The 25,842-nt window shown below is 44.4% G+C and overlaps 1 protein-coding gene and 1 pseudogene across 3 annotated transcripts in view; one reads left to right on the top strand and one right to left on the bottom strand.

Annotated features, from left to right (window-relative positions):
* Nucleotides 1-659: 659 nt before the first annotated feature.
* On the bottom strand, nt 660-1,453 carry LOC311604141 (large ribosomal subunit protein eL8-like; annotated as a pseudogene). The gene has a single exon. The product of its transcript is annotated as a large ribosomal subunit protein eL8-like (transcript).
* A 3,810-nt stretch (nt 1,454-5,263) lies between these two features.
* Nucleotides 5,264-25,842, top strand: part of FEZ2 (fasciculation and elongation protein zeta 2) — a 41,815-nt gene continuing 21,236 nt past the window's right edge. For both annotated transcript variants that reach the window (XM_084793092.1, XM_084793091.1), the window contains exons 1-5: nt 5,264-5,555; nt 10,696-10,804; nt 19,358-19,474; nt 21,373-21,514; nt 23,287-23,555. In XM_084793092.1, coding sequence (XP_084649218.1) covers nt 5,305-5,555; nt 10,696-10,804; nt 19,358-19,474; nt 21,373-21,514; nt 23,287-23,555 — 888 coding nt within the window. In that variant the 5' untranslated portion in view covers nt 5,264-5,304. The remainder of the gene's footprint in view (nt 5,556-10,695; nt 10,805-19,357; nt 19,475-21,372; nt 21,515-23,286; nt 23,556-25,842) is intronic.

Here is a 25,842-nt window from a genome sequence, read left to right as displayed (position 1 = left end):
TCTCCTCCCATTCTTCCCTCCCTCCCATTTTCCCCTTATTCCCCTCCCCTATGACAGTTCCTGAGGGGGATTTCCTCCCCCTGTATATGCTCATAGGGTATCAAGTCTCTTCTTGGTAACCTGCTGTCCTTCCTCTGAGTGCCACCAGGTCTTCCCCTCCAGGGAAAATGGTCAAATATGAGGCACCAGAGTACGTGAGAGGCACTAATTGAAACTTACAGCTTTAAAAAATTATGTTAGTTGCCGGTAAGATGGCTTTACAGGTAAAGGTGCCTGCAGCCAACCTCGAGATGTGAGTTCAAGGCTTGGAACCCACCGGGCAGGAGGAGAGACCTAACCCCTTCAAGTTGTCTTCTGACCTTCATACTTATGTAATGTGGAACTTGTGGGCACACGAGTGCATGCAAAACATATAGACACAAAATTAATAAATGTGAAAAAAATTACAATTATGATATATGGAGACTAGCTATTTCTACCCTTATCCTCATATTGTCCCCAGTTATAAAACAAATTTTCTCTTTAAAGATAGCAAGAAATATTCTAAACTTTTTGAACATCAAAACTGAGGAAGGAGATAGCAACAGCAAAAGGGGAAAAGTCCCAAAGGAGCAAAGCACCTCAATTAAAACGTTTATTTTCTTCTTTCTTAATTTTGTAATTATATTTATGTACAGAAAACTTAGCAGTGTACATTTAACCCAGTTTAGAGGCGAGTTCTTTAGCCTTTGCCTTTTCCAGCTTGGCAATGCGAGCCACAGATTTAGGACCCAGGACATTGCCTCCCCAGTGGCAAAGGATCTCATCATATCTGTCATTGTAATTGGTCCTAACAGCCTTTCCCTTGATGATGCAGTAGAGGACCCCGGCCCCCCCTGTCTTTCGGCACCAGGCAGGTAGGAGGGCCACCAGCTCAATGGGGTCTACGTCACAGGCAATCACCACCAGCTGAGCCTTCTTGTTCTCGACCAAGGGGGTGACTGTATTGACCCCTGCTCAAAGGACAGGTGGTCTTTTAGTTCGGACGTCCTCTTTTCTAGAAGCTTTCTTCTCAGCATGTGCCAATAACCTTATCGCCTTTTCCTGCTTTGTCTCTGGTTTGTACTTGGGCACAAGCTTAAGCAACTGGGTGGCTGTTTGCCGGTCCAGGGCCTGGGCAGGAGATAATTTGAGGCGCTTATAGAGGGTGGCCCTTTGTCCCTGCAGTCTGATGTAGCGGGGCCATTTAACCATGCCAGAGAGATCTCTTTTGGGCTGGATGTCCTTCCCGATGCCAAAGTCCTTGGGCCTCTTCTCAAACAAAGGACTGACCACCTTTTTGGCCTCCTGTTTCCTCACCACGGCTGGAGGCTGGGGCCACTTTCTTCCTGTTGGCCTTCTTCCCTTTGGGCATCTTGCTGGGCTGGAGGAGAGACAAAATGTTTATTTTCTTATCACCCTCGTAAGTGTACATTTTGGGGGACAGCTCTGGTGGAGTTTGTGGGATATTGCCCTGTAATACGATTGCCTAATGCTGATACCGTAGGAGAAATGTGTACTATTTCTATAATCAAAATATTAATAAGCAGTCCAGAAGGTTAAGCACAAGGATGTTTATAATCCACATGAAATAGTAACCGCAGTCCTCCACTGAAGAACTGGTCCTACTGACCTTGTGCAGGTACGATCCCGGTCTCCCGGCTCATCTTCTGCTGCAGACTCCCTTGAATTGCCTTTTTTCTCCTAGAGACCCATTGGCGTCTCCTTTGATGCCACCTGCCTCCAAACCACCCCCCCCCCAACTCAAATGTCACTTATGGTCCATTTGTCATTGTACTGAATACAATTTACAAGAAACTCATTTCCCACCCCACCCCTAAATGAATAGGAAGTGAATGTTCTTGCTCTGCTTCTTGACAGCTTTTCTTTTTCTTTTTTTCCTTTTTCTCTTTCTTGAGTGGGCTAAATAGATGTTTTGTTTGCGCTGAATCTCTTCTCAGAGTTATAGCCTCCAATGTTGTTCTGAAAACTCAAGTTCACCAAGGCCAATAGTCTATTTTGTTAACAGTGTATTACTTTGCAGTAAAGTTAATTTATATAATGGTAGCATGAAATAGAAATTTAGGTAAAATAAGAGTCATTAGAGTTAACAAGTTTTAATGTTAGATAAAGAACTGCTGCCAGTGTTACTTTGTAGCTGTCATTCAGAGACCAGCATTTGACACACAAGACATGCACTCAGAGTGACTGCCCTGCCCCGCTATCTGGGGACCTTGCAGAAGATGAAGCCATGCCAGTCCTCTTGGCTCCTTTTTATGGTGACCAACTGCTATTGCTCAGGCTTAATGAAGACCTTAATTTAATCATTAAAATACAAAGTGTAGCTGTTCACCAAAGACTCTCCCTGTCAAATTTGAATACCTGGGATGAAATGTTCTTTATTAACAAATGCTAGATAGAGTGTGCTCTTAGTTTTAATTGACATATAATACTTACACATATTTATGGGGTAAAATGTGGTAACTTAATAAATGCTTACAGTTTGTGATTATCAAATCAAGGTAATTAGCATTTCCCTCCTCTTAAAAGTTATGGTTTCTTTGTGTGTGTGATCTGTAACTGCTCAGAATTTTTTAAAAGGGGAAACAGATTGAAAAAAGTCACTTTTCCCTTTTTGCTAAACAAAGTTTTCTAAAAATTCATGGGCCAGTATAGATTCTTTGTTCTGTTTTTATTCTCTTCTCTGTGGATTTATTTGTCTTTCTCTGTGTCTCTTTTTGTAATTACTAAGTAAACAGCCGTTTTCTGAGTTTTTCTTTAGAAAATTTCAGTTACAGACCTTTTTATCTGTTGTTTTATGAGCCTTTAGCATTTGCTAAGAATGGTACTTTGACAGCCAGACATTTTCTGGTCTTATAATATTTTTTATTTTTATTATTTTTCTCTCACACAATACATCTCCACTGCAGTTTCCCCTCCCTCCACTCCACCCAGTTCCCCTCCCCCTCCTCTTTCCCCCAGATCCACTGCCCCTCCATTTCCCTCCAGAAACGAGCAGGCTTCCCAGGGATAGCAACCAAACATAACAGAACACGATGCAATAAGAGTGGGCACAAACCTTCATATCAAGGCTGGCCAAGGCAACCCTGTGGAGTAAAAGGGTCCCAAGAGCAGGCAAGTGAGTCAGAGACACCTCCACTCCTGCAGCAGGCTACACAGCCACAGCGTGTATGCAGAGGGCCTAGCAGAGGTCCATGCAGGCTCTGTGGTTCCTGCTTGAGTTTCTGTGAATACTCAACATTTCCTCTCTTTTGTTTTATATTTTCAGATTAATTATGCGTTCAGATGATTTAGATGTTAAATAATATACTTTTCCATTTTTAAAAAGCTTTCACTGGGATATGTGATATGTAGACATTTTATTGCACTGTAAAACCAAGATGATCCATCTTCAGTGTTTATGTGTGAACCCATTACTTAAGTACCAGGAAGCTGGTTTTCTATCTTCTTTAATTTTAAATCAAGTGCTATAAATTGTTTTCTAAGCTAACCTTTCTTTTTTTTTTTTAAATTAGTTTTAATTAAACTTACATTTCCCCCTACCAGGTTCTCACCCCCAAATTCATGGCCTCTATTTCTTTAGTTATTATTGGTCCATATATATGCTAACTTTTCTTTGTTGTTGTTGTTGTTTGTTTGATTGGTTTGGTTTTTGAGGCAGGGTTTCTCTGTGTAATAGCTCTAGATGTCCTGGACTCATTTTGTAGACCAGCTGGCCTCGAACTCACAGAGATCCTGCTGCCTCTGCCTCCCTGAGTGCTGGGATTACAGGCCTGGGCCACCACACCGGGAAAGCTAACTTTTCTTAATCTATCAAATGAGGAGACACCTTCATTTTCACAAGGTCTCTAGCAGCTGGTAGGAAATAACAGGTATAAAACAAATACATTTGAGTGAGCCAGTTAGTAGAATGTGGCTGTAGGATGCGATAAAGGAGACCTGCTTCTCCTCAGGGGCCTCTGTGTGCTAGAGGACTGTGTGGATTTGAAGCTGACGAGGTGTTTTGTTTACAGAGTGCGGGAAGCTAGGATTTGGCTGAGCATTAACCAGGAAGAGGAGCAAGGCTGCTGACAGGAAACACTAAGTGAAGGGGTGAGGGAACTGAAACTTGAAACTGGAGAGTGTTTAAGAAAGGCTAGTTTTAAGAGTCTAAAGAAAGGCTGAGTGGAAGGGAATAGTGCCTCAGCTTGGGCAGAAACGGTCCGTCTTCTGTTCAATGGCCTCTCACACTTCAGCCACTCCCCACCTCCTTCTGCCCGAGGAGGGAAATAGTGTATGCAAGGCAATTTTATTAGGCATTTTGTATCCATTGTTTTATTTAATTATATATAAAAACAACCCCACTGGATAGAGTTGCCCAATAAATGCTTATGCCTTCCTAAGTATGTGTATATAAACCATTTTATAATAGATTAAAGATGTTTCACTGAAACACCCGCTGCCCCATTGTCATTTGAATAGATACTGGTTTTTGTCAATTCCTGGGCATTTACTATGTCTACTTACTTTTCTTAATTCCTTATTGTAGGTAAATGCACATAATAAACCTATAATTCTAGCCATCTTCAGGGCACAGTGTATTCAGACTGCATACAACTGCCACTAATCTCTACCTCCATAAATCCTTTCATCCTACAAGACAAAGAAGCTATATCCATGCGAGAAAAAAAAACTTCCCTTTCCTCTGTCACACACTTTTTACAAGGTTTAATTTTCCCTTAGCCTTAACAAGTAATAAGAGAGCGCCTATGTATAGCAAGCAGGTGGGTATTTACTGTTGAGGCATTGTCTAAGTACTCTGAGCATATCCGCTCACATAATTTTTCAGCTAGCATGTGCTTTGGACGTGGGAAAGATGAATCTGTGGAATGAACTGCGGCACTCACGAAAACATTTCCCAGTATCTCTTGTCAATCTAGATGGGATGTTACAAGAGCTCCCATGGGGCAAACATCTGACACTAGGTTTAACGAGGTCTTCCTTTTAGCCACTTTTAGACAGGGACGCCCAGGGAAGTTATTTCTAAATGATCAACAACGTAGGAAGTGACTCAACTCAGTTAAGGTCTTCCTTTCCCTGGGAACTGGTGGCCAGCTCCAGAGGATTCAGGAAGTGAAGACTCTGAGGGCAGCTTGGGACTCCTTCACCCCAGAGCCAGCCAGCAGGGGGAGTGGCCCCAAGTGGGCGGTACCAAGGGGGCGTGACCTGACAGCGACAGGGCGTGGCCATCCGGCCGGGGCGGGGCGCGTGCCGACAGCAGGCACGATGGCGGCGGACGGGGACTGGCAGGATTTCTATGAGTTCCAGGAGCCTGCCGGGAGCGCCCAGGACCATGAGAACTGTAACGCGAGCCCGGAGGCTGGAGCGGGGGCACACGCGGGCGGCGACAGCTTCCCGGCGCTGGCCTGCAGCCTGGAGGAGAAGCTGAGCCTGTGTTTCCGCCCCTCGTCGGACGCGGAGCCCCCACGGGCGTCCGTGCGGCCCATCACTGAGCGCAGCCTTCTGCAAGGCGACGAGTGAGTGCGGGCCCGGGAGCGGGCGGGATCGGCCCCTACCTCGCCCTGCCCCCGCAGTGGGGAGTCCGCACACGCCCCGCCCCGCGCCCTCCTTCCTCCTCGGCCGCTCCCAGCCCCGCCCCGAGGCGGTCTGCCTGACCCACTGGACTTTAAATACCCGCAGCTCTGCCTTCCATTGAGCCCTCCTGCAGACCCCTAAAAGGAAGTGCTTCCTTGTGGGAGACCTTGCCTCCCGGGGCACGTGTGGGTCATTCATTCATCAGCTCCCATCTGTTAAAGGCCGTGCCAAGGGCTTGGCACTGGGGATACTGAAGTGGGCATTTCTTCTCTCAAGTAGGACACAAAGTGGGATGGGACATACGTTTGTTAGATACATGCTTTTATGGGCGTGATGAGTGCTTTGATAGATATTTGTACCGGATATGGAACATTTCAAAGGGGATGTCCGAATGAAGACTTAGTAGAGAAAGCACCCCGAAAATTGAATCCTAAAGGAGACTATAGTATATAGCCCCCATGCAAAGATGCAAAGTGTGAGGTACTACGAAATCACAGCAGTCTGTTGAGCCCAAGGATCAAACTGCCACAGAGGCAAAAGGTGAAGGGCTGCAGGTACTAACGACAAGGATGCGATAGTGTCACCAGAAGACCAGGGCTACAGAATCCGCTCTGTGATTAGTTTCAGGGAGGATAGCCCCAGGATTGATGAGACCACTTTATCCAAACACCTTTAAACCCGATTATTGCATGTTTAAATGAGAGAGAGAGGAGGCCTAGAGAGGCCATAAGCGAACTGAGTACTCACAGAAGGTGATGGGTAGGACCAGTTTCCAAAGCATTGGCGAGGTGAAGAGACCGGAAGTTAGTGGGGAAGAGTAAAAGAAACCAAATTAAAAAAAAAAATTACATTTTAATAATTTTGTGCGAGTACTTGTGCGAGTGCGGGTGGGTGTAGTAAACCTGTCGAGTGTGGTGGCACATCCCTGGAAGTCAGAGGACCACTGGTTATAAAACACCACGTGGGTCCCCAGGGTCATTGGTCTTGGTGGTAGGTGCCTTTACTCACCGAGCCTTGTGAGGAATTCTGAACGATGATAAGATTCGTGTCATAAAAAGGAGGGACAAGCATATGATCATATCTTAAAGGTAGAGATAGGCATGCAGTGCATAACAAAAGGTGACTTTGGTGGAATTCCCCAAGAAGAAGATAGCTCCGTGTGTGTGTGTGTGTGTGTGTGTGTGTGTGTGTGTGTGTGTGTATTTATATACTTTAATTCTTGAGACTTACTGCGTATTCTTTATTTCAAATTTATATTTATGAATAACTTACTTAAAGCAGATGAGTGTAGCTTGTACCTAGATTCTTAGAAGACCTATTTTTGCTTCAGCTGGACATTCTGGAGAGTTTATTTTAGTCTATACTTCAACCTTAGGTGGCTGTAGAATTCTAAACTATTTTGTTGTTTTTTCTGGTTTGTCTCTTGTAGCCCAGGGTGGCCTTGAACTTATTTACTATGCAGCTCAGGCTGTCCTCGAACTCCTGATGTTCCTGCTGCCCTCCAAGTGCTAGAAGTACAGACATAACCACTGAACCTGGTTTTATTTTGATACCCCTTCCCCTCCATTTGGAGATAGTGTCTCAAGTAGCTAAGGCTAGCCTCAAAGTCATTTTGTAGATGAGGATGACCTTGAACTCTCAATCTTTCCGCCACTTCCTCTTGAATGTTGAGATCACAGGTGTGCGTCAGCAAGCACACACAGTTGTCTGTGGTGCTGGGGACTGTCCCCAAGGCTCATGTATGCTAGGCAGGCATTTTAGCGTTTGCGCTTGTCTTTAGCTCACGTTGCTCTTGATAATGGTTTCGCTAGGTGGTGTGTTGGTGACAATGCATGTCTCCTGATTTGGGACTGTGTGAAAAACCTCTTAAGAGCTAGAACTCAAGCGGGGCGTGGTGGCGCACGCCTTTAATCCCAGCACTCGGGAGGCAGAGGCAGGCAGATTGCTGTGAGTTCAAGGCCACCCTAGTCTACAAAGTGAGTCCAGGACAGTCAAGGCTACACAGAGAAACCCTGTCTCAAAAAACCAAAACAACAACAACAACAACAAAAATGGGGGAAAAAAAAAGAGCTAGAGCTCACTTCTCTTTGCCTCCTGCCTCTTGTGTACATTTACTTTGTAGGGTCAGCTCCAGCCCCTTTCTGTGGTTAGAAAGCCTCTCTGCTCACAGGCTGCCATGACTCCATCTTTTATGTAACTTCCTTGAGCTTTGGTCAGTTCCTGTCAATATGGCTTGTACTTATCCCCGGAGCCACTGTCCATCGGACTTTGACCCTAGGAGGGAGCTCCTGGCAGCTGTTTATGACAGGTCATGCTATTTTATGATAAAGATGAAGACAGCTCAGATGCCTTGACTGGAGAATGCTGGAAATCTTTGACAGAAATTGGCCTCATGTTCTTCTAGCTACAATTGTTCTGACCTTGGCCGAGAGAAAGGCTTGTTTATTGTCCTCTGTTTTCTTGGAAGCTGGAACCCACAGCTACTCCTTCCTGGAGAGATACTCTACTGTCTTTGTCTTCTAGCCTCTTTTAAGAAGGATGTGACCTAAAAACATCTTGACCCCTAAACAACTAAGCTTAATTGTGAAACTAACCTATCTGGTCTTCAGCCCCATCAGAGAGTTGATAGAGATGAGATATGATAGATATTGATTTACGTTCAGAATTTTAGACTCATCCAGATAGGAAAATGTTTTCTTCAAGGTTGCCAAATACAAATAGCCAAAACAATATGAATGTAACATTATTATAATTCCTGATTGTTTCATGGTTCTTCTTGCTCTATATAGTTTATTTTATATATGTATAATCATATAAATGTATATATAAAGCAATAAAAATATTAATTTAAAAAAAAAGAAGAAGGATGTAACCAACAGATCAAATAGCTCCTCCAAACCTGGAACTCCTAACCTATTAGAATAGTTTGTGACCTTGGCCAGGCCTGGATATGTAAGTCAGGGTTAGGTTCCAAACCTGGCACAAATGGCTGAGGTGCCCATTGACATACCAAAGCAGGCACTGGCTGCCAGGTTCTCCCTGTGTCCCTCAGTCACTTACAGGGCCCTCCTGGATGGCATTCCCTGCCCCTTACCCTGAACTCCAGCTCAGGGGGCTGGGTTGCTCTTCCCTATATAACCTAACCATTTCTGTTACGTGCTGTCTTCTTACCTTTGGGCCTTCTGGCTGTTGCAGCTGGTTCCCCTCCCCCAAAAGGGCCCAGCTCAGGGTCCTGACCAACTCTAGTTCATTGACACTAGAGAATATCACGTTCCAACAGGGAGGCAATCTGAGTGAACCCTGTGGACAGAAGATGTGTAGGATGACAGACCCCGCGTCCTGGGTTCATGTATTTTGTTGTTGGTGGTGTTGAGACAGGGTTTCTCTATGTAGCATTGGCTGCCCTGTCCTGGATTTGCTTTGTAGACCAAGCTGGCCTGGAACTCACAGCAATGCTCCTGCCTCTGCCTCCCAAGTGTTAGGATTACAGATATGCACCACCACGCTTGCCTAAGGGTTCAAGCTTTTCTGGAGGCTAATTTGGGTTCAGAAGCCACACATTCCTCTGGATGTCATACTTCTGGCAACTTCTATTCTTTAATCAAGTGCATTGCTTTTCTAGTTTTAAATTTATGTTGTTATGTTTTTGCCTTGCCAGTATTGTTTGTATCCTGATTGCTGACAAACTTGTACAAAAGGCTCATCTAAATGTTACTTATAAATATACTTATTATTTTTATTACATTATATTATAATAATTATATGATATATTATACATATTATATACTATATATTATTATGTATAATATATAATATATATACTATATACCATATAATATTATATTACAAGTATAAATGGTATATTATTTATAATATATAAGTATATTATAAATATACTTATTATTTACAAAGAAATACCTATTACAAATTTTTATCTTTAAAAAAATGTGACGTGTTAATGTCATCTCCCAGTAAGCAGTTCAGATGTGCAGTGTGTGACCTCACTAGCCTGTAAATCTCATCTTATTGATGCTGCTGAACTCCTGCTTCTTTTATTTCATAAAACATCGTGATTTACTATGTTGATTATTATTTTGATCATGAGCTTTGCTGTTTTTGTCCAGTGCGCCTTGTCATTTTTCTCCATACAGTTTGTTTGAGTTAACGCTTAGAATGGTGGAGCTGGATGAGGTGCCTGCTTTGTGTCTGAGCTTCATTTTCTATCAGAGCAGCAGATGCCCAAGGCAGGTTAAGGAACTTGGCCAAAGACTGGCTCACTATTTGAGGGAAAATAGATATAAGAGTGTGTTTCCTGAGTCTGAGTCAAATGCCCCTTTGTTGTACCCCGTGACCCCCTCTCCCAGATACCATTGATAAGAAGGTGGCAATTGCACTGACTGTAAAACCTGCCTGCACTTATGTGATCCCTCACTCTTTCCCGTTTCATCAGCCTCAGTCCTTATCCTGTTACATTTCAAATCGGATATTAAATCTTGCTCTCACTTTGAAACTGAGTCCTTTTTCCAGAAAATACATCATCTCTTTGGAAAGCACAGTGTGTTTACTTTGTGTTCCTGCAGACAGTCCGTGTTTCCTGGCTCTTCACTTGCAAAATGAGGGTAGCAAAGGGTTCTTCTGCTTCTAGTGTTGTTTATGAAATTAAATGAGGCTACACACACACAAACACTCCCACCCCCCAAGCACACGTGTTTGCACATACACACACATCTCCTATCTACACTGCTTGTTGATTTTTTTTTACATTTAATTACTTACTGTGTGTGTCTCTGTGTGCTCTGCCGTTCTCCTGTGTATGTACTCTATACACGTCTTTGAACAGTACCCTGCACATAGTTCAATGGAAGTGTTAGTGACTGCCTTTAGCCTCCCCTTTTATATTTCACAAGCAAGATATCTTTGTCAGTTACATGATTTTTCACGACTATATTTGTCAATGTTTTTTTAAGAAACAATGCACTTCTATATTTTATTTTATTCTGGGTCCTTTTACTCTAGTACTGGGTTTTTAACGAAAGCCGGTGTTTGCTACCTTTCACTGATTGCTGTTTTCTTCTGTTTAAGGATTTGGAATGCCCTGACAGATAATTATGGGCACGTCATGCCTGTAGACTGGAAGTCGTCCCATACGAGGACCTTGCATTTGCTCACTTTGAACCTCTCAGAGAAAGGGGTAAGTGAGGAGCTGGACCAGAGTGGCCGCCTTGCCAATGCTGATAGAGGGACAGGTCTCTTAGTGGGTCTGGAGCTCACTGACTGAGCTGGGATGATGACCAGTGAGCTCCAGGCATCCTCCCCGCCCCAACTCCCCAGCACTGGCATGCCTGGCTCTGTCTGTAGGTGCTGAGGGTCTGAACTTAGGTCCTCACGCCCTGGCTCCCCACTTTAGCATCTGAATGGCCTTCCTGTTGCTGACTTTTGACTTTTTAATGTGTGCCCATCCTGATAGTGCCAGATGAAGACACCATAAATACCCAGTGTGGACACATGATGCGATGGCTTCGTGGCTAGAAGAGGGAAGAGAAATCATTTGAAGTAGCCACTCACAGAATTACATTTGTTTAAAGCTGTGAGCCAAATTATGTAAGTTTCAGACTCGCACTGTTTAAGGTCTTCAGCAGACCACAGTGTAGGCTCATGTCGGGTCCTCTGGCACACTGCTCCATTAAGCGCAGTTGTGCAACTACCGGGAGTGTAGTGCTGTGTGCTGTCAGTAGGTTAAACATTGCTGGTGTCATCTCATGAGATAAATTTTGTACGATGTGACTTGGAAAAGCCTGCTGCTTTTAGCGTCTAGTGGAATCTAGAATTGTGACTCTGTTTCCCAGAATTCCAGTAGATAGCAAGTCTCTGTGTTTGCTCCTGTCATTAGCCCCTTTAAGCTTTGCAGATTGATGCCCATTTACTTCACAAGACCGAGCTAAGTAGCTTTTGTTCCAGCTTCTGTTTATTTAGGGCCTCGCCGTCATTTGGGGCTTTGTCCAGGTTCCCCTCCCTCACTGAGGCTTCTTATTACTGTCTTGGCCTCTGCTGATCTCATGGAAGTAGACAATTTTAGAGTTGACAGGATCTTTGAATGACACTTAATCCAGCCCCTCAGATGGCAGAATCCCACTTCAGCATCACTGCCAGCTGCTTCCTTCACAGTGGCCTAAATCCTTGCTGGGAAGAAAGCACACTGCTGTGGGGAGATTGGAGACCCCTGTGGAGATGTGACTCTCTCCTGCCCCACAAGAGTCTAGTCCTGATGTCTCAGGGGACCTAGTCGCCACAGCGCGTTGCTCAAATTGGCACTGTGCTTTCCATCATCAGATTGGGACTCCTTAGTAACTGCCCCGACTGATGCCTGGCATTTGGTGAGTGTAAGGGTGTGCATTTGTGAGGCTTATCCCCTTATCCCCGAGGCTGTGAAGTCTGAGATCATGATGGGAAATTTGCCTTGTTTTAATTTTTTTGTATCGAAAGGATCCATGAAGTATATTTTCTTATTAACTTTTTTTAAAAGTAGCAGAAGACAGTTCATTCTGAGTTTGAGAAGGGAAGCACAGCAGCACCATGAGCCACACTCCGGTCCGACCTCACTCAATACAATATAAATTTGATACTGGCCTCGCACTAACTTCACTCCTTTTTTTTCTTTTGGATGCTATTTCTTTCTCTCTTTCTTTCTTTCTTTCTTTCTTTCTTTCTTTCTTTCTTTTCTTTTTGTTTTTTGAGACAGGGTTTCTCTATGTAGCCTTGGCTGTCCTGGACTCACTTTGTAGACCAGGCTGGCCTTGAATTCAGAGAGATTCGCCTGCCTCTGCCTCTCAAGTGCTGGGATTACAGCCACTGTGCCTGGCCTGGATGCTGTTTTTAATGCCAGAGTAATGTTACAGCCATGTTAGTGTCTAGTTAAGCCTTGCCATTTTATACTAGTAGTAAATATCAAAGCTTTACCTGAAAGACTTGTAGATTAAGATAGACAAGTGATAATCAGTCAGTCAACCAATCAAGCATTTGTTGTGCTGTGGCTGTTCCACTGTTGAATAGAATTGAATTAGAACTTCACTCCCCAGAAAGATCATAGTATGCCTGGCATCCCTGAAGAACAAATGGACAGAGTTATATCAAAGTAGCTCTGTCCTCTTCCCCTGGTTTTCACCTAGGCAAGTGCCATTGCTTAGGTGCTGTATTCTTTCCATGACTGAGGAATGTAAAATTTACCTTTGGAAATACTCTTTAGACCATTCTAGTTACAAAATGGGGTCTATAAGGGCATTTTTTTCCCCATCAAGAATAAGGGGATACTTTGCTTTTTTATATTAAGAACAAAACAATATTCAGGAAAACAACAGATTTAGTTATTTCATTTTCTTTCATTGACAAGTCACAACTCACATTTCTGCATTTGTTTCAGCTTTTCCAGAAGTCTGGCATATTCCACATTCTTATTTATTTATTTATTTATTTATTTATTTTCTTCCCTTCTGCTGTGTGTGCAGTTTTAACAGAGGGAAACAGTAGGATCAGCTCTGTATCTGACCCAGGCATGGGAGGAGTGAAGGGAAATGCTTGGCTCCAAAAGGCTTGTTATGCCTGGTGGGGGTGGGGGTGGGGGTGGGGGAGGCTGGCTGTTGAGTCCCATGTCAGCCCAGGCAAACCTCACCTCTGTGGGGAATGGGCCTGTTCCCTCTTGGGAAGGATGATCTGGCATCGTTATTTCTGTTGTCTTGGAAACTGAGTAAGAGAGAGAGAGAGAGAAAGTATGTGTGTATGCCTGTATGTGTGTGTGTGTGTGTGTCTGTGTGTTTGTGTGTATGTAACCGGTTCTCAATGAGTGTACTTCCTTCGTGTGCTCACAGGATGAGATGCTTCTGTCCCTATGGTTTACAGTCCCTCTTGTGAATCTTCTCATTCCTTCTCGTGAGAAGAGGACGTTCTCTTCACTTTCCTTTCTCCTTCTGTTCTCCATCCTGCCTTCTCAACTAGGGCTCACATAGCCCAGGTTGGCATTGAACTTGGCACGTAGCTGAGGATGAACTAAACTTCCAGTCCTTCTGTCTCCACCCCCAACTGCTGGAGTCCTAGGTGTGCACCACCATGCTTGGTGCAAGAGGGACTTTTTTCTAGTGCATCTTGATATTGTTAACAGCACTCGGGAGGTAGAGGCAGGAGGATCACTGTGAGTTTGAGGCCAGCCTGGTCTACAAAGGAAGTCCAGGACAGCCAAGAAACCCTGTCTCAGAAAACAAAAAGAAAAACAAAAAACAAAAAATAGTAGAAAGAGAGGGCTGGAGAGATGGCTCAGACAGTAAAGGCTACTCTCACAACCAAAAATATAGCGTAGAAAGAGAAAGAATATGACAGTGTATTCCATAACAGTAATTTTAAAATTAAAACTTCATTTATAAGCCAGAGAAGAAAAAGAAAACAAAATTCTGGTGTTCAAACTACAACAAGGAAGGATGATGAGTTTGCTGTGTGAGAATTCCGAGGACAGTTTATAGGCCATGTGTGTTGTTTTATGCTCTAATGGTCGTATTATAACCTTACCCTCCCCCAACTTTATTTCTGTGGCCTTGAAATCTAGCATCCTCTCATGAAGAGCCTAGTCTCTTGACCTTTCTCTTACTGAAATTACACTTTTTAAAAAATTTTTTACATTAAAACTTTCTTTTTCTTTTTCTTTTCTTTTCTTTCTTTTTTTTTTTTTTTTGAGACAGGGTTTCTCTGTGTAGCCCTGGCTGTCCTGGAACTAACTCCCTAGATCTGGCCTGAATTTAGAGATCCTCCTGCCTCTGGCTGGGATTAAAGGTGTGGACCACCAGTGCGTGGCTCCTGAAATTACACTCTTAAAGAGCCGGCGCTGCGGGACTGAGACGTAGGCCGCTCTTGCCCTTGATCCTGCATGTCTGGTGCCACTTCCACGACCTTCAGCGGCTGCTTCTAGCAGCTAACCTTTTTGACTCGGTTTCATTGTTCGCTGTCGGACTTGTGCACTGACCTTCCCAGAGTGTGACGTTGCTCTCTTACTCTCATCCTCCACCCTCCACCTCGAACCCCCACGTGGACCTTCCCTTCTTGTCCTCCTAGTGTGATCCTGTCAGGATCCCTGGTTACATGCATCTTGACATTTTTGTTTGTTTGTTTGTTTGTGGCATAGCTATTTACAGCCATTTGCCAGTCAGCTTCAAAGGGTCATAAGCTTTATTTCAGTAGGGTGCTTGCCGGACCCCAGCTTCTTAAGCTGTGGATCCGACCCCAAATGGAGATGCGTGACTGTGGGAACCGAAAGAAATCTGGTTACAGTGAACGGTTTCTGAACATACCCGAAATCAATTCACAATGAAGCGTGCTATGAATCTAAGGTGTGTCTGGCCTCAGTCATTCTTTGCGCAATGTGACTTCATTGTAGCCCTGTTTCTGAACAGCCTGTGCACTTTGCCCTGCGCATGCACTAAGTGCTTACCAGTGCCAGCTGAAACATCATGGCTCAGACTGGAGACTGTGTTAGTAGAACATGCATCGCAGGGTCTTCGCTGTGCAGATGGAGCTCTTTGTCCTGCTAGAAACGTCTTTGCTCGATTACAGAAACCAAGGATGTAGTATTTTCCCTGTTCTCATTCTGAACCACGCAGGTATCATATCGGTACGTCTTTGGATTGTAGTGAGTTAGAGTGTTGGACTTAAGTAACTGTTGTTTGAGTTGCTGGCTTCAGTCCCATCAAAAATTGCTCAGCGAATTTTGGTTTAGGATCAGGGCAGCGCTTCCCGTAGTCTCCAAAACGGCCCTAAACATACTTCTGCTATTTTGTACTACATATTTGGCATTCATAGTGTTGAGGACTATACCTTCAAAATCTTGATCGAGTCTGAAAAGTGTTGAAGATATATCGGGTCTTAGGGTATCAAATTGTCAGCCAAATTTTAATTTGTTATGTAAAAATAATAATATGTACACTTACTTACCTCACTAGTATGTATGCAAATTTGCTTTCACTTTTAATAAATGGAAGAATACATGTTTATCAAAAGAAATTCTGTAAGATATATTTCTAATTTCTTTATGTTTTATTATCAGTAGGTGCTGGATTTGTATACTTATTCTATATATACCTAGGGCCATGTGAAAATTTCTTGGGCTTAAAGGGGTGGCGAGTAGAAAGTTTGAGGCCCCGAATAGGCTATCAGTATCTTCTTAATGCTGTGTGGTGGCAGCTGTGGCGTGACCCAGCCACTCTCTAGTTTACCTTCCCAGGCGTCCTTTGGGGATTTCACGTCCGTCCTCTGTCAGTGCAGGAACGACCTTTACTCCTGCATTGTTTCGGACCTTGTATTCTGTTCCGCGTTTCCTCTCCGTTCTCCTGTGGGTATCTTTCTGAGAATGGGTGCCAGGAAGGTACATTTTTTGGGTACTGCATGTCTAAAAATGTCTTTACTTTTAGTTTCCACCCAGTTGTTAAATTGGCTGGACATTAGATTCCAGGATGGTTCTTTGTCCCCACACCACCCCTCTGCCCCCCCCTGCCCTCCCCCATCCTGACATCTCTGGTTGCTGTTGTAAATTCAAATGCTATATTGACTCCTGATTCTTCTTCTGTCTGCTCCGTTTCTTTTGTCTTTTACACATGGTGTTCTGAAATTTCAGTGTGTGTGTGTGTGTGTGTGTGAGAGAGAGAGAGAGAGATAGAGAGAGAGAGAGAGAGAGAGAGAGAGAGAGAGAGAGACAGAGAGACAGAGAGAGAGAGACAGATCTCACTGCTAGACCTTCACTGGCCCAAGATGCTGTGAGAAACAGAAAGAGGCGATGCATTATCCTTGAGGAGACAGTAGACCTTGCGAGCAGCAGGCCTTTCCCACCATCTCATGGGAAGTCAGCATGCCAGTGGTTCCTCCCTATGCCTTTTTTACTCACTGGCTTTATTCTGGCTGACATTCATCTGAAGGCTCCTGTGTGAGGAACTGAGCAGGCTCCTGGGACCTGTATCCGCTCCATTGTATCCCGAAGTTTAAATATACCCTATGTACTAGTAAATAAAATTGTTTTTCCAGATAAGCTTCCCCCTCTCCCAGTTTGGACCTAGGACTCTACGCAGGCTGTGAGCTAGATCTTTAACCATTCTTACACTTTTCATTTTGAGGCAGGCTATTACAAAGTTGCCTAGACTGGCTTTGAACTGGCGTGAGATCCTCCTGCCTCAGGCTCTTGCTGGCATTACAGTCCTGTGCTGCCACATCTACCCAAAACTTGATAATTTAGTTAAATTTATTATATTTATAAATGGTTAAGGGTTCCATATCCAAAATGCTTCTTTTAGGTTTTGGATTTTTTTTTTCAAATTGGGATATTTGTGGGTACACAATGAGGCCCAGGCATAAACATGATTATGTTTTTGTTTTATATACATACATAGTTTTACGAAATACCTTTGGTGCACCTGTGTTTTGATCACAACCTGCCACGCAGAGGTCACAGGAGTTTTCCTCTGGTGACATCATGTTGCTTCTCAAAAAGCTTCTGACTTTAGAAAATTTGGATTTTAAAGTTTTTTATTTAATTACTTAAAAATTTTAGCTATTAGTTGTTTGGCCTTTCCTATAATATAATAATTGATTAATACATTATTTTAATGTACACTATGTAATGGTCCTTCTTCCACAGTCCTTCCTGCTCCCCTTTTTTCTTACTGTGTACTAATTCTTGGAGAATGGAGTTCTAATTTTAGTTCTATTCACCAACAAAATAGTCATGTGACAATAGGTGAACGGTTCATGGACAGTTAGCTAGACAATCATTCCTTGACTCTGTTGAGTTTCTCAGGTAGTTTTTGCAGTTACTATTGATATAAAACTCTGTAGCCCTAGAGAGGCTGTTTATATTGGGTTGGGTGAGCATAAGAGACACTGAGTAGGGGTGACACAGACCAGGCATGGCAGCTCCTGTGTGAGCTGTACCTCAGGCATGGCAGCTCCTGTGTGAGCTGCACCCCAGGCATGGCAGCTCCTGTGTGAGCTGCACCCCAGGCATGACAACAGCTCCTGTGTGAGCTGTACCCCAGGCATGACAACAGCTCCTGTGTGAGCTGTACCTCAGGCATTGCAACAGCTCCTGTGTGAGCTGCACCCCAGGCATGGCAGCTCCTGTGTGAGCTGCACCCCAGGCATGACAACAGCTCCTGTGTGAGCTGCACCCCAGGCATGACAACAGCTCCTGTGTGAGCTGCACCCCAGGCATGACAACAGCTCCTGTGTGAGCTGTACCCCAGGCATGACAACAGCTCCTGTGTGAGCTGTACCCCAGGCATGACAACAGCTCCTGTGTGAGCTGCACCCCAGGCATGACAACAGCTCCTGTGTGAGCTATACCCCAGGCATGGCAGCTCCTGTGTGAGCTGTACCCTAGGCATGACAACAGTTCCTGTGTGAGCTGACCCCAGGCATGACAACAGTTGCTGTGTGAGCTGTACCCCAGGCATGACAACAGCTCCTGTGTGAGCTGCACCCCAAGCGTGACAACAGCTCCTGTGTGAGCTGCACCCCAGGCATGACAACAGCTCCTGTGTGAGCTGCACCCCAGGCATGGCAACAGCTCCTGTATGAGCTGTACCCCAGGCATGACAACAGCTCCTGTGTGAGCTGCACCCCAGGCATGGCAACAGCTCCTGTGTGAGCTGTACCCCAGGCATGACAACAGCTCCTGTGTGAGCTGCACCCCAGGCATGGCAACAGCTCCTGTGTGAGCTGCACCCCAGGCATGGCAACTCCTGTGTGAGCTGTACCCCAGGCATGACAACAGCTCCTGTGTGAGCTGTACCCCAGGCATGGCAACTCCTGTGTGAACAGTACCCAAGTCATGGCAGCAGCTATTGATACTCTAACGGCCCTGAAATGGAAAAAGAAAAGAGAGAAGTTTCTAGAATCTTGGAGAGATTAACTGAGAAGAAGTCCGCTTGACAAGAGCTGTGGCCTTTGGTACAGAGCCAGAGCTGACAAATGGCATTCTGGCAGACAGGAAGGCAGCAGGACGAGTGCCCAGCACTTCCCTTCTCACCTTGCAGTCTCCTGGTGCCTGTCAATGATGTGTAACCCAACTGGAAGCCAGAAGTCAAGGGCATCCTTTGATCTGGTCCATATGGTCAGCTTCCTGGACACAGAGCACAGTAGGAAGTGGTGCTGAGGTGACTGGAGGCTCTCCAGCATAGTTAGAGGTGTTTGAGGAGCCTAGATCATTCCTCCTTTTGGAATGACAGATGCACATTTGGAAGGGCTGAGTGTCTCAGGGACAGGTCCTGCCTACCGGATGTTGATTACCTTTACTGTGAGTGTCCAAATGTTAGAAAGTAGTCTGTAGATAGCTTTGTAGAATTTTAACACCTGCCAGTGTGTTAGCTTCGTACTTGTCGCTACCTTCTATTCACTCCAGTGCCTTGTAGTTTGCTAAAAATACTGTATTTTTTTTTCTTCTATGCAAGTGTCAGTTTTTATAATGCTTTTGTAGCCGTTTCTTCTGGAAAAATAGCTCTATGTTTGTGTCAGACCTTGGGGTGCATGTAGCGCCCTGTCCTATGCTGTACTTCCTGCGCCTGGAGGAGTGAGTAGCTGTGTGGGCCGGTCTAGGGTGCCTTCTGACCCTTACTTTTCAAGGAATAGCTCTATTGCATGTGCTCACCTGTTGCCTCTTTGACCCAGAAATGCCATTTGCATGAGAAGGGCTTATTTTAAATGAGGGTGCTTTTGCTTTCAGATGGGTGATGGCTTGGTCTTTGATACCTCGGATGAGGAAGAGCTGAGGGAGCAGTTGGATATGCATTCCATCATCGTCTCCTGTGTCAACGAGGAGCCCCTCTTCACTGCAGACCAGGTATGGAGGTGAGACGCAGAGCCTGGGGCTGAGAGCCGCGGCTTACTGTGGCAGCAGGCGATGCTGGTCAGCCTGCCTCATTTCTCTAGATTGTGTGGTTGATGTTGGCTTGACATTGAGTCTTCAATGGGGAGGTTAAACAAGGTAAACGCTGTCCAAGGCAGGTGATATTTTGTGGATTGGGAAGATTTCCAGGCTAGGCATCCTCTGTGATCGATTACAAGTTATTAAAGGAGGGCTAGTGTGTAAACTGAATATTAAAAGAAATTAAGAAGTTTCTACTTTTTACGAGGTTACCCAAACATCAGTGAACGGGACTATATTTAAGTTGGTATTTTTGTTTGTTTTGAGGCAAGATCTCACTATATATACCCTGGCTGGCTGGAACTCCCTTTGCAGATCAAGGCAGCCTCAAACTACAGAGACTCACATGCCTCTGCCTCCTGAGATGCTGTGTCCACCAGGCGTGTTTCCGTAGAGCCGTGCGTAAGAATCTTTAACAGATAATAGGAGTGTCTGTCTGTTACGCACTATTAGAAAGAAGCAAGCGTTATACCTGTGGAGCACTGTGGTAATGTCAACCCTGTATTCATTTGAAACCAGTAGAGTCAGTCCTGTCATTTTCTGAGTACTCTACCACCCCTGCTGTGTTGTCAAAGTGTGATGGCAGAACTTCCTGAAATAACATGTTCCTAGGCTTACGTGGGCTGCGAATTCTGTCACGTTTTATTTTTAGGCAGGGAGGAGAAGGTCAGTAAGGAGATACATTACGGCAAGGTCAGAGGAGGTGTCCTTTTGATGTCCTCTGGTTGCTTTTGTGCTTGGATTGTTCTAGACTTGGAAAACTGTGGTGCTAAGGAGAAAATGTTATTTCTGGAAGGCGTGATGATCCAGAAAGAGGCATGCCCCTGCACAGTCTCAGGCCCCTAGAAATCTGCCTGATACCTAAGATTTATAGAAACGCATCCTGTAGCTTCCTGGAATGTCTCCTTATACTGGTGACAGTCTCTGTTTGGGAAGGCTTCCTTCCTGCTTAGCATAGACACTCGTGGATTGACCTTTCATTTTTCCCTAATTGAACAGCTGCCTGTCAAGTTTGTTCATTCATAGATACTATCAGATGTACTTATGGCCTTCTATACCATCATTGAGTTGTATTTATTTATTTTTTTCTTAGTGCTTAAATGCCCCCTTTAAAGTACCTTTCTACTTTTCTGTAAAGTTTCTGCTTCCTTTTTCACTCTGAGTATCTGGAACCAGACAAGGTACAGTTGTAAGGCTTGAGTTGTACTGTGTGTGCAGTAGGTCATGGTTTAATTAAAAGCACATGGATTTTTGGAATCTTCCTTCTTCTTGCAGCATTTTTCCTGTCTGATTCTGTTTTCGGTAATTTAAAATGACCCCTTTGTCTTTTACCGAATTAATAAGTGAAATGATTTTGCTGCTAGAGACCTAACTTTCTGCTTTATACATGAATAATTTTTATGCATATTATATTTTATAAGTTTTATGTCAAAGTTTTGGTGAATGCAGGTTACATTTATGTTGAGCACATGCATGTGGGATATAGTATATTTTCCCTTACTTGCCATCTTGTCACTATCACTATATGATCTAGTCTGTGTCTGAGTAAACTATGGCACCATTTTTTTTCAGCCATGTCAAGATGTGATAGTTGTCTGTTGAATTGCGATGGACTACCAGATCATATTCTGTTTACTTTTATGTTCATGTGTGGTCAATTCCTTTGATAAGCTGTGTTCATTCTTACCTGTACTTCCTGCACATAACAAGGACTTAGTGCACCGCTCCTCTGGTGGTCAGGCGAGCGCTGTGGCACACTCTGGGCTTTTCTACTTTAATCCGTTCGATTAACAGCAGTGTCTGTGTTTTGGAAGGTTATTGAAGAAATTGAGGAGATGATGCAGGAGTCACCAGATCCAGAAGATGATGAGACCCCGACACAGTCAGACCGGCTCTCCATGCTCTCTCAGGAGATCCAGACTCTCAAGAGGTCCAGCATGAGCAGCTATGAAGAGAGTGAGAGACTCGCCTTGTACCGCTCGGTGCCTGCTGTCTGTAGTGCATACTGTCATCCCCTCCCGGGAGCTCTGATTTCCTTGTGTCCTCTGGCCGTGTAGTTCTGTGCACACACTTTGGTCATTGTTCAGGACTTTGCTGTGATTTCTTGAAACCCTGGTTTAGTTTGCTTTGGGGAACATTTTCTGCAGGTTGGGTTGCTCCTATTTGGCTGAATTTGTTTCCTGATTGTTCTGACAGGCTGCGGGTCCAAGGTTCAGGGTTTGTTCTTCCTGAGGCTTCCGCCCTTGCCTGTGGGTGCCATCCTTTCCCTGGCTTTCCTTTTTTACATATCTGTGTCTACATTTCACCTTTTTATGAGACGTAGGTCACATTGGATGGAGGACCAGCCTTTTATCTCATTTTAACTTAATTCTTTCTGTAAGTATTCCAAATACTGGTGTATTCTGTGATACTGAGGGTTAAGACTTCAGCATACATTTTTGGGAGAGACAGTTTAGCCCATTAAAGGCATATATTTATTGAAAATAATTCCTGTGTTTACAAACAGTTGTCTTTGATGGAGCTTTGAAGAATTTTGGGAAGTGAGCTTTTCTTAGAATCGCATCTGTGTTTGTATATGACAACACTGAACTGTAAATACTGTGTGGTTGGTTGTCAGGAAGAGTGTTTGACTAGCTCTACCCGGCATGGGAAAGCCCTGAGATGGGCAGCTGATGCAGCTGTGGCTGTTGCCATGCCTGGTTCACTGCTGGAAAAAACCCAGTGGGATCTGGGGATGTATTTGTGGCCTGACCAGAGGCCTGGGCCTGAGCTGCCTCAATCCCTTTGTTCTTTTTAACCTTTCAAAGGTTCTGGGACACACCATGTTGTTTTCCTCTGATGTGATTTGGCCATAGCTCTATAGAAAAGCCCTTGGCATTGCTGGAGTCCTGAATCCAAAGCCCAGTCTTGATCATATGATAAAGTAGAGGAAGCATGTATTAGTTAGCTAGCACTCCCATAACAAACAGTACCTCTGACTGGGTGGCTTGGACAGTGAAATTTACCTTCTCCCAGCTCTGTGGGCCAGGTGTTTGGCTTGCAGATGGCAACAGCTGCCTTGTCCCTGGGTTTTCATGAGGCCATCTTTGTCCTCTCTCCTCTTTCTGTAAGGAGAGCAGTTACGCTGGACTAAAGTCCATCTAATGAACTCGTTTCCAGTTGATGACTTTTCTAAGTCCTTCCTTGCAGTCTCACTGTTAGGCGCAGATGCTAGGACTTCAGCAGTGTCCTCTGGCTCTGCCGTGCTACAGAGTGCTGGGATGACTCCCATGGCCTGCTCCTCCCTCCATCTTCCTCATCTTCAGCCAGCCGCTCGAGAGGGGGCATATAGGATTAAATACACATTTAGTTTGATCCTTTCAGGCTGACTCCCTGAACGCTGCCCGGTGGCTTGTCACTGCATGCCAGCAGGCGGCTTCTGTCCCTCCCTCTGCTTCTGTGTTTGTTCTTTTCCTTCTACCAGCCTCGTTTCAGTCTTGTCCATAGTGCTGTTCGTGGGATGCTTGATTTATACACATGGAAAATGGTTAGAGGTTTCATCTCAGCTGACTGACTGCCTACTCACCTCTGCTAGGGTCTACCCTCAGAACGTCTTAGTTTCTGAGAAGATCCCAGACAGCCAGTGTAATTGCTTAGACTTTGATTTGCTCTTTGGTGTAAAACACCCCTTATGCTGGCCTTGAAACAGTTGTGTCTTAGTGTCCGCTCTACTTTGTTTCTGGCCACAGGAGTGAAAAGGCTGTCGGTATCTGAGCTAAATGAACTGCTGGAGGAAATCGAGACAGCCATTAAGGAGTACTCTGAGGAGTTGGTGCAGCAGTTGGCCCTGAGAGATGAGCTGGAGTTTGAGAAGGAAGTGGAAAACAGCTTCATTTCTGTTCTGATTGAAGTGCAGAACAAGCAGAAAGAACACAAAGAGACAGCCAAGAAGAAGAAGAAGCTCAAAAATGGCAGCTCTCAGAACGGGAGGAACGAGAGAAGTCACATGCCAGGCACAGTAAGTGATGTGTGCAGGAGGCACCCAGCGCTGCCCACAGCTGGCCCCAGCACAGCTGGCCGGTGGCGGTTTGACAGGCCACACCTTTGCAGGGTATTGGGCCTCTGACCAGAGCACCACAGCACTGTTGGTTAGAACATGCTGCCCTCAGCGTCTTCAGGAAGGTATTTCTTAGTGATGCTTACTGTGCTCTGGATGCCCCAGCACCTGGGTGTCCAGGGGGTGAGTCAGAGGAAGGACTGCCCGCGGTCACTCCTTACTACATCGGAATGGTCGCGGTGGCTAGTCACGGTTGCCTGGCGTGCTGATGAGTGGCTTATTTTCTGGCTTAGCTCTGGGAGCTGTATTATAAGACATGAAGAGGGTCCTTTCCGGGGTCCCTGAAAACTGTGCTGACCTAAGTGTAAACAGGTTTCTATTGACTCATCAGAGGGTGTGGGTGGCAGCTGGTTGACACCAGCCACGTGGCTGCGTATCCAGCAGACCCAAATATAACTGACAGGTGAGAACGTACTGGAATATTTGAGCCTTCATAAGAGGTATTTTTGTTTTCTACAAAGTGATTTCATTGGTTAAACGTCATTATAAATGTTATCAGTCCGTTCTGTACTGTTTTTTTCTGTGACCAGTTGGAGTCCTGTATAGTCTCGCCCTGACTTCACGTGTGAGCAGGTATTGGTTCTTATTTAGAATAGAAAGGTTGGGTAAAGTGATCCGTTTTCTAAAATGAACATTTTTGTCAATCACGATAAAACATAGTAATACTTGCAATAAATTGGTCCTTATGGTTTAAAGTAATATTTGCCCTCCCTTTGATTAAGTCTTGAATTATTTACCAGAGGATGGAATCTTATTGGCAGATGCTGATAAAGTTCTAGGAGGGGAATCCAGTGTCTGGGTGATTGATCGCCAGTGAGTGGGTCCCACACAGTCTCATCATGTCGTCCATCAGCAGTACAGTGACTAATAGATACATTCACACTCTCTTAGTGTGATGTTCATTTGTAAAATTTCAGAACACATAGAACTTTTACTTTGAAGGATTTGGATGAATTTAGTTTTTGAGAAATACCAATCTTGATCGAAAGGATGTTTATTTAGTCATTTCTGGTGATTGTGTGGAAGGAAAGCGTTTGTTCGACTCTATTGTCCTGGATCATTTACTTTAAAATATCAAGGATAATATTTTCATTTGCATGTATTATTTTAATAATATGCGTTTTAAATTGCCTGTTGTGGTCGTGGGACTAAGTGAAATGCTTAGCTGGTGGCATGGCTGCTAATTTCTATAACTGCTGTTAGGGATGATGTGCAAATCCTCTATTTATTGGTGTTAACACTTGGCTGAGAAAAGCACATTTATCCCTAGAGGGGTTTAAAGGCTTCTTTTTGTAATTCCCATATAAATAGGGTTAGCATGGATCCACTGTGTAATTTTGTATAGCATTTATACTGAGAAGTGGATTTGGCAAGACAACAGGGGGTTAGAGTTAAATCTTCATTGGTCTTGACATACAAAACTCCATTTATTTTGTTCATAATATTTGAACTCATGAAGTTGTTTCCTGGCTCTGATCTACTATTTGTGTCAGAATCTTCAATCAGGACAATAATGGCATGGCTCAACTCTTGGCACTTGTTTCTGTGTCTTATTTTAGCCTCAAATGCCAGAGAAAACCCACTCCATCTGCGACACAAACAGCCTGAACCTGGTGATTTTGAAGGTAGTTATAGGTGACTCAGAAGAATACTGAAGTGAGCTGGCCATTTGGGTAAACAGCTCGCTAGAGGAATTGCCTTCTCATATACTTTATATAATATGTGGTTGTGGCACACAACTCAGCCAGCTGGCTGTCCTCAGCAGTACCAGTTCAAAACTTGTACCTATCTTTCCAGTGACATCACTGTTTTCCCTCCTACCAGTCATCTGGAGGTGATGGCATTTGACCTTTTCCTTAGTGTGGAATAACTTCCTTTTGTTTTTGTCTATGCTTTGGAGCACATACACCCTCTCGTAGTTGTGGTACTAGTATTTCCATAACACCTACTTGCTCCTTAGGCTCCGATGATGAGCTCTGATGAAATATCTGGGTGGGAATAGATTAGCCATTGTCCTTTGGCATGTTTCGTTTCAAACATTTGCTCAAGAAAAAGCAAATGGGAGGAGGGTAAGGGCTGCTGTCTAGAGAATTAGAACATTTCATCAGGGCATGAGGTTGCATTAAATAGCAAAGGGACCTAGTGCATGTCTTATAAAAATGAAATGTTACCTTGGCTTGAGTTTTAA

This window comes from Acomys minous (genome assembly GCF_964271855.1).
Source record: "Acomys minous genome assembly, chromosome: 8".
Taxonomy (NCBI): domain Eukaryota; kingdom Metazoa; phylum Chordata; class Mammalia; order Rodentia; family Muridae; genus Acomys; species Acomys minous.
This window is presented reverse-complemented; position numbering and strand designations above follow the sequence as displayed.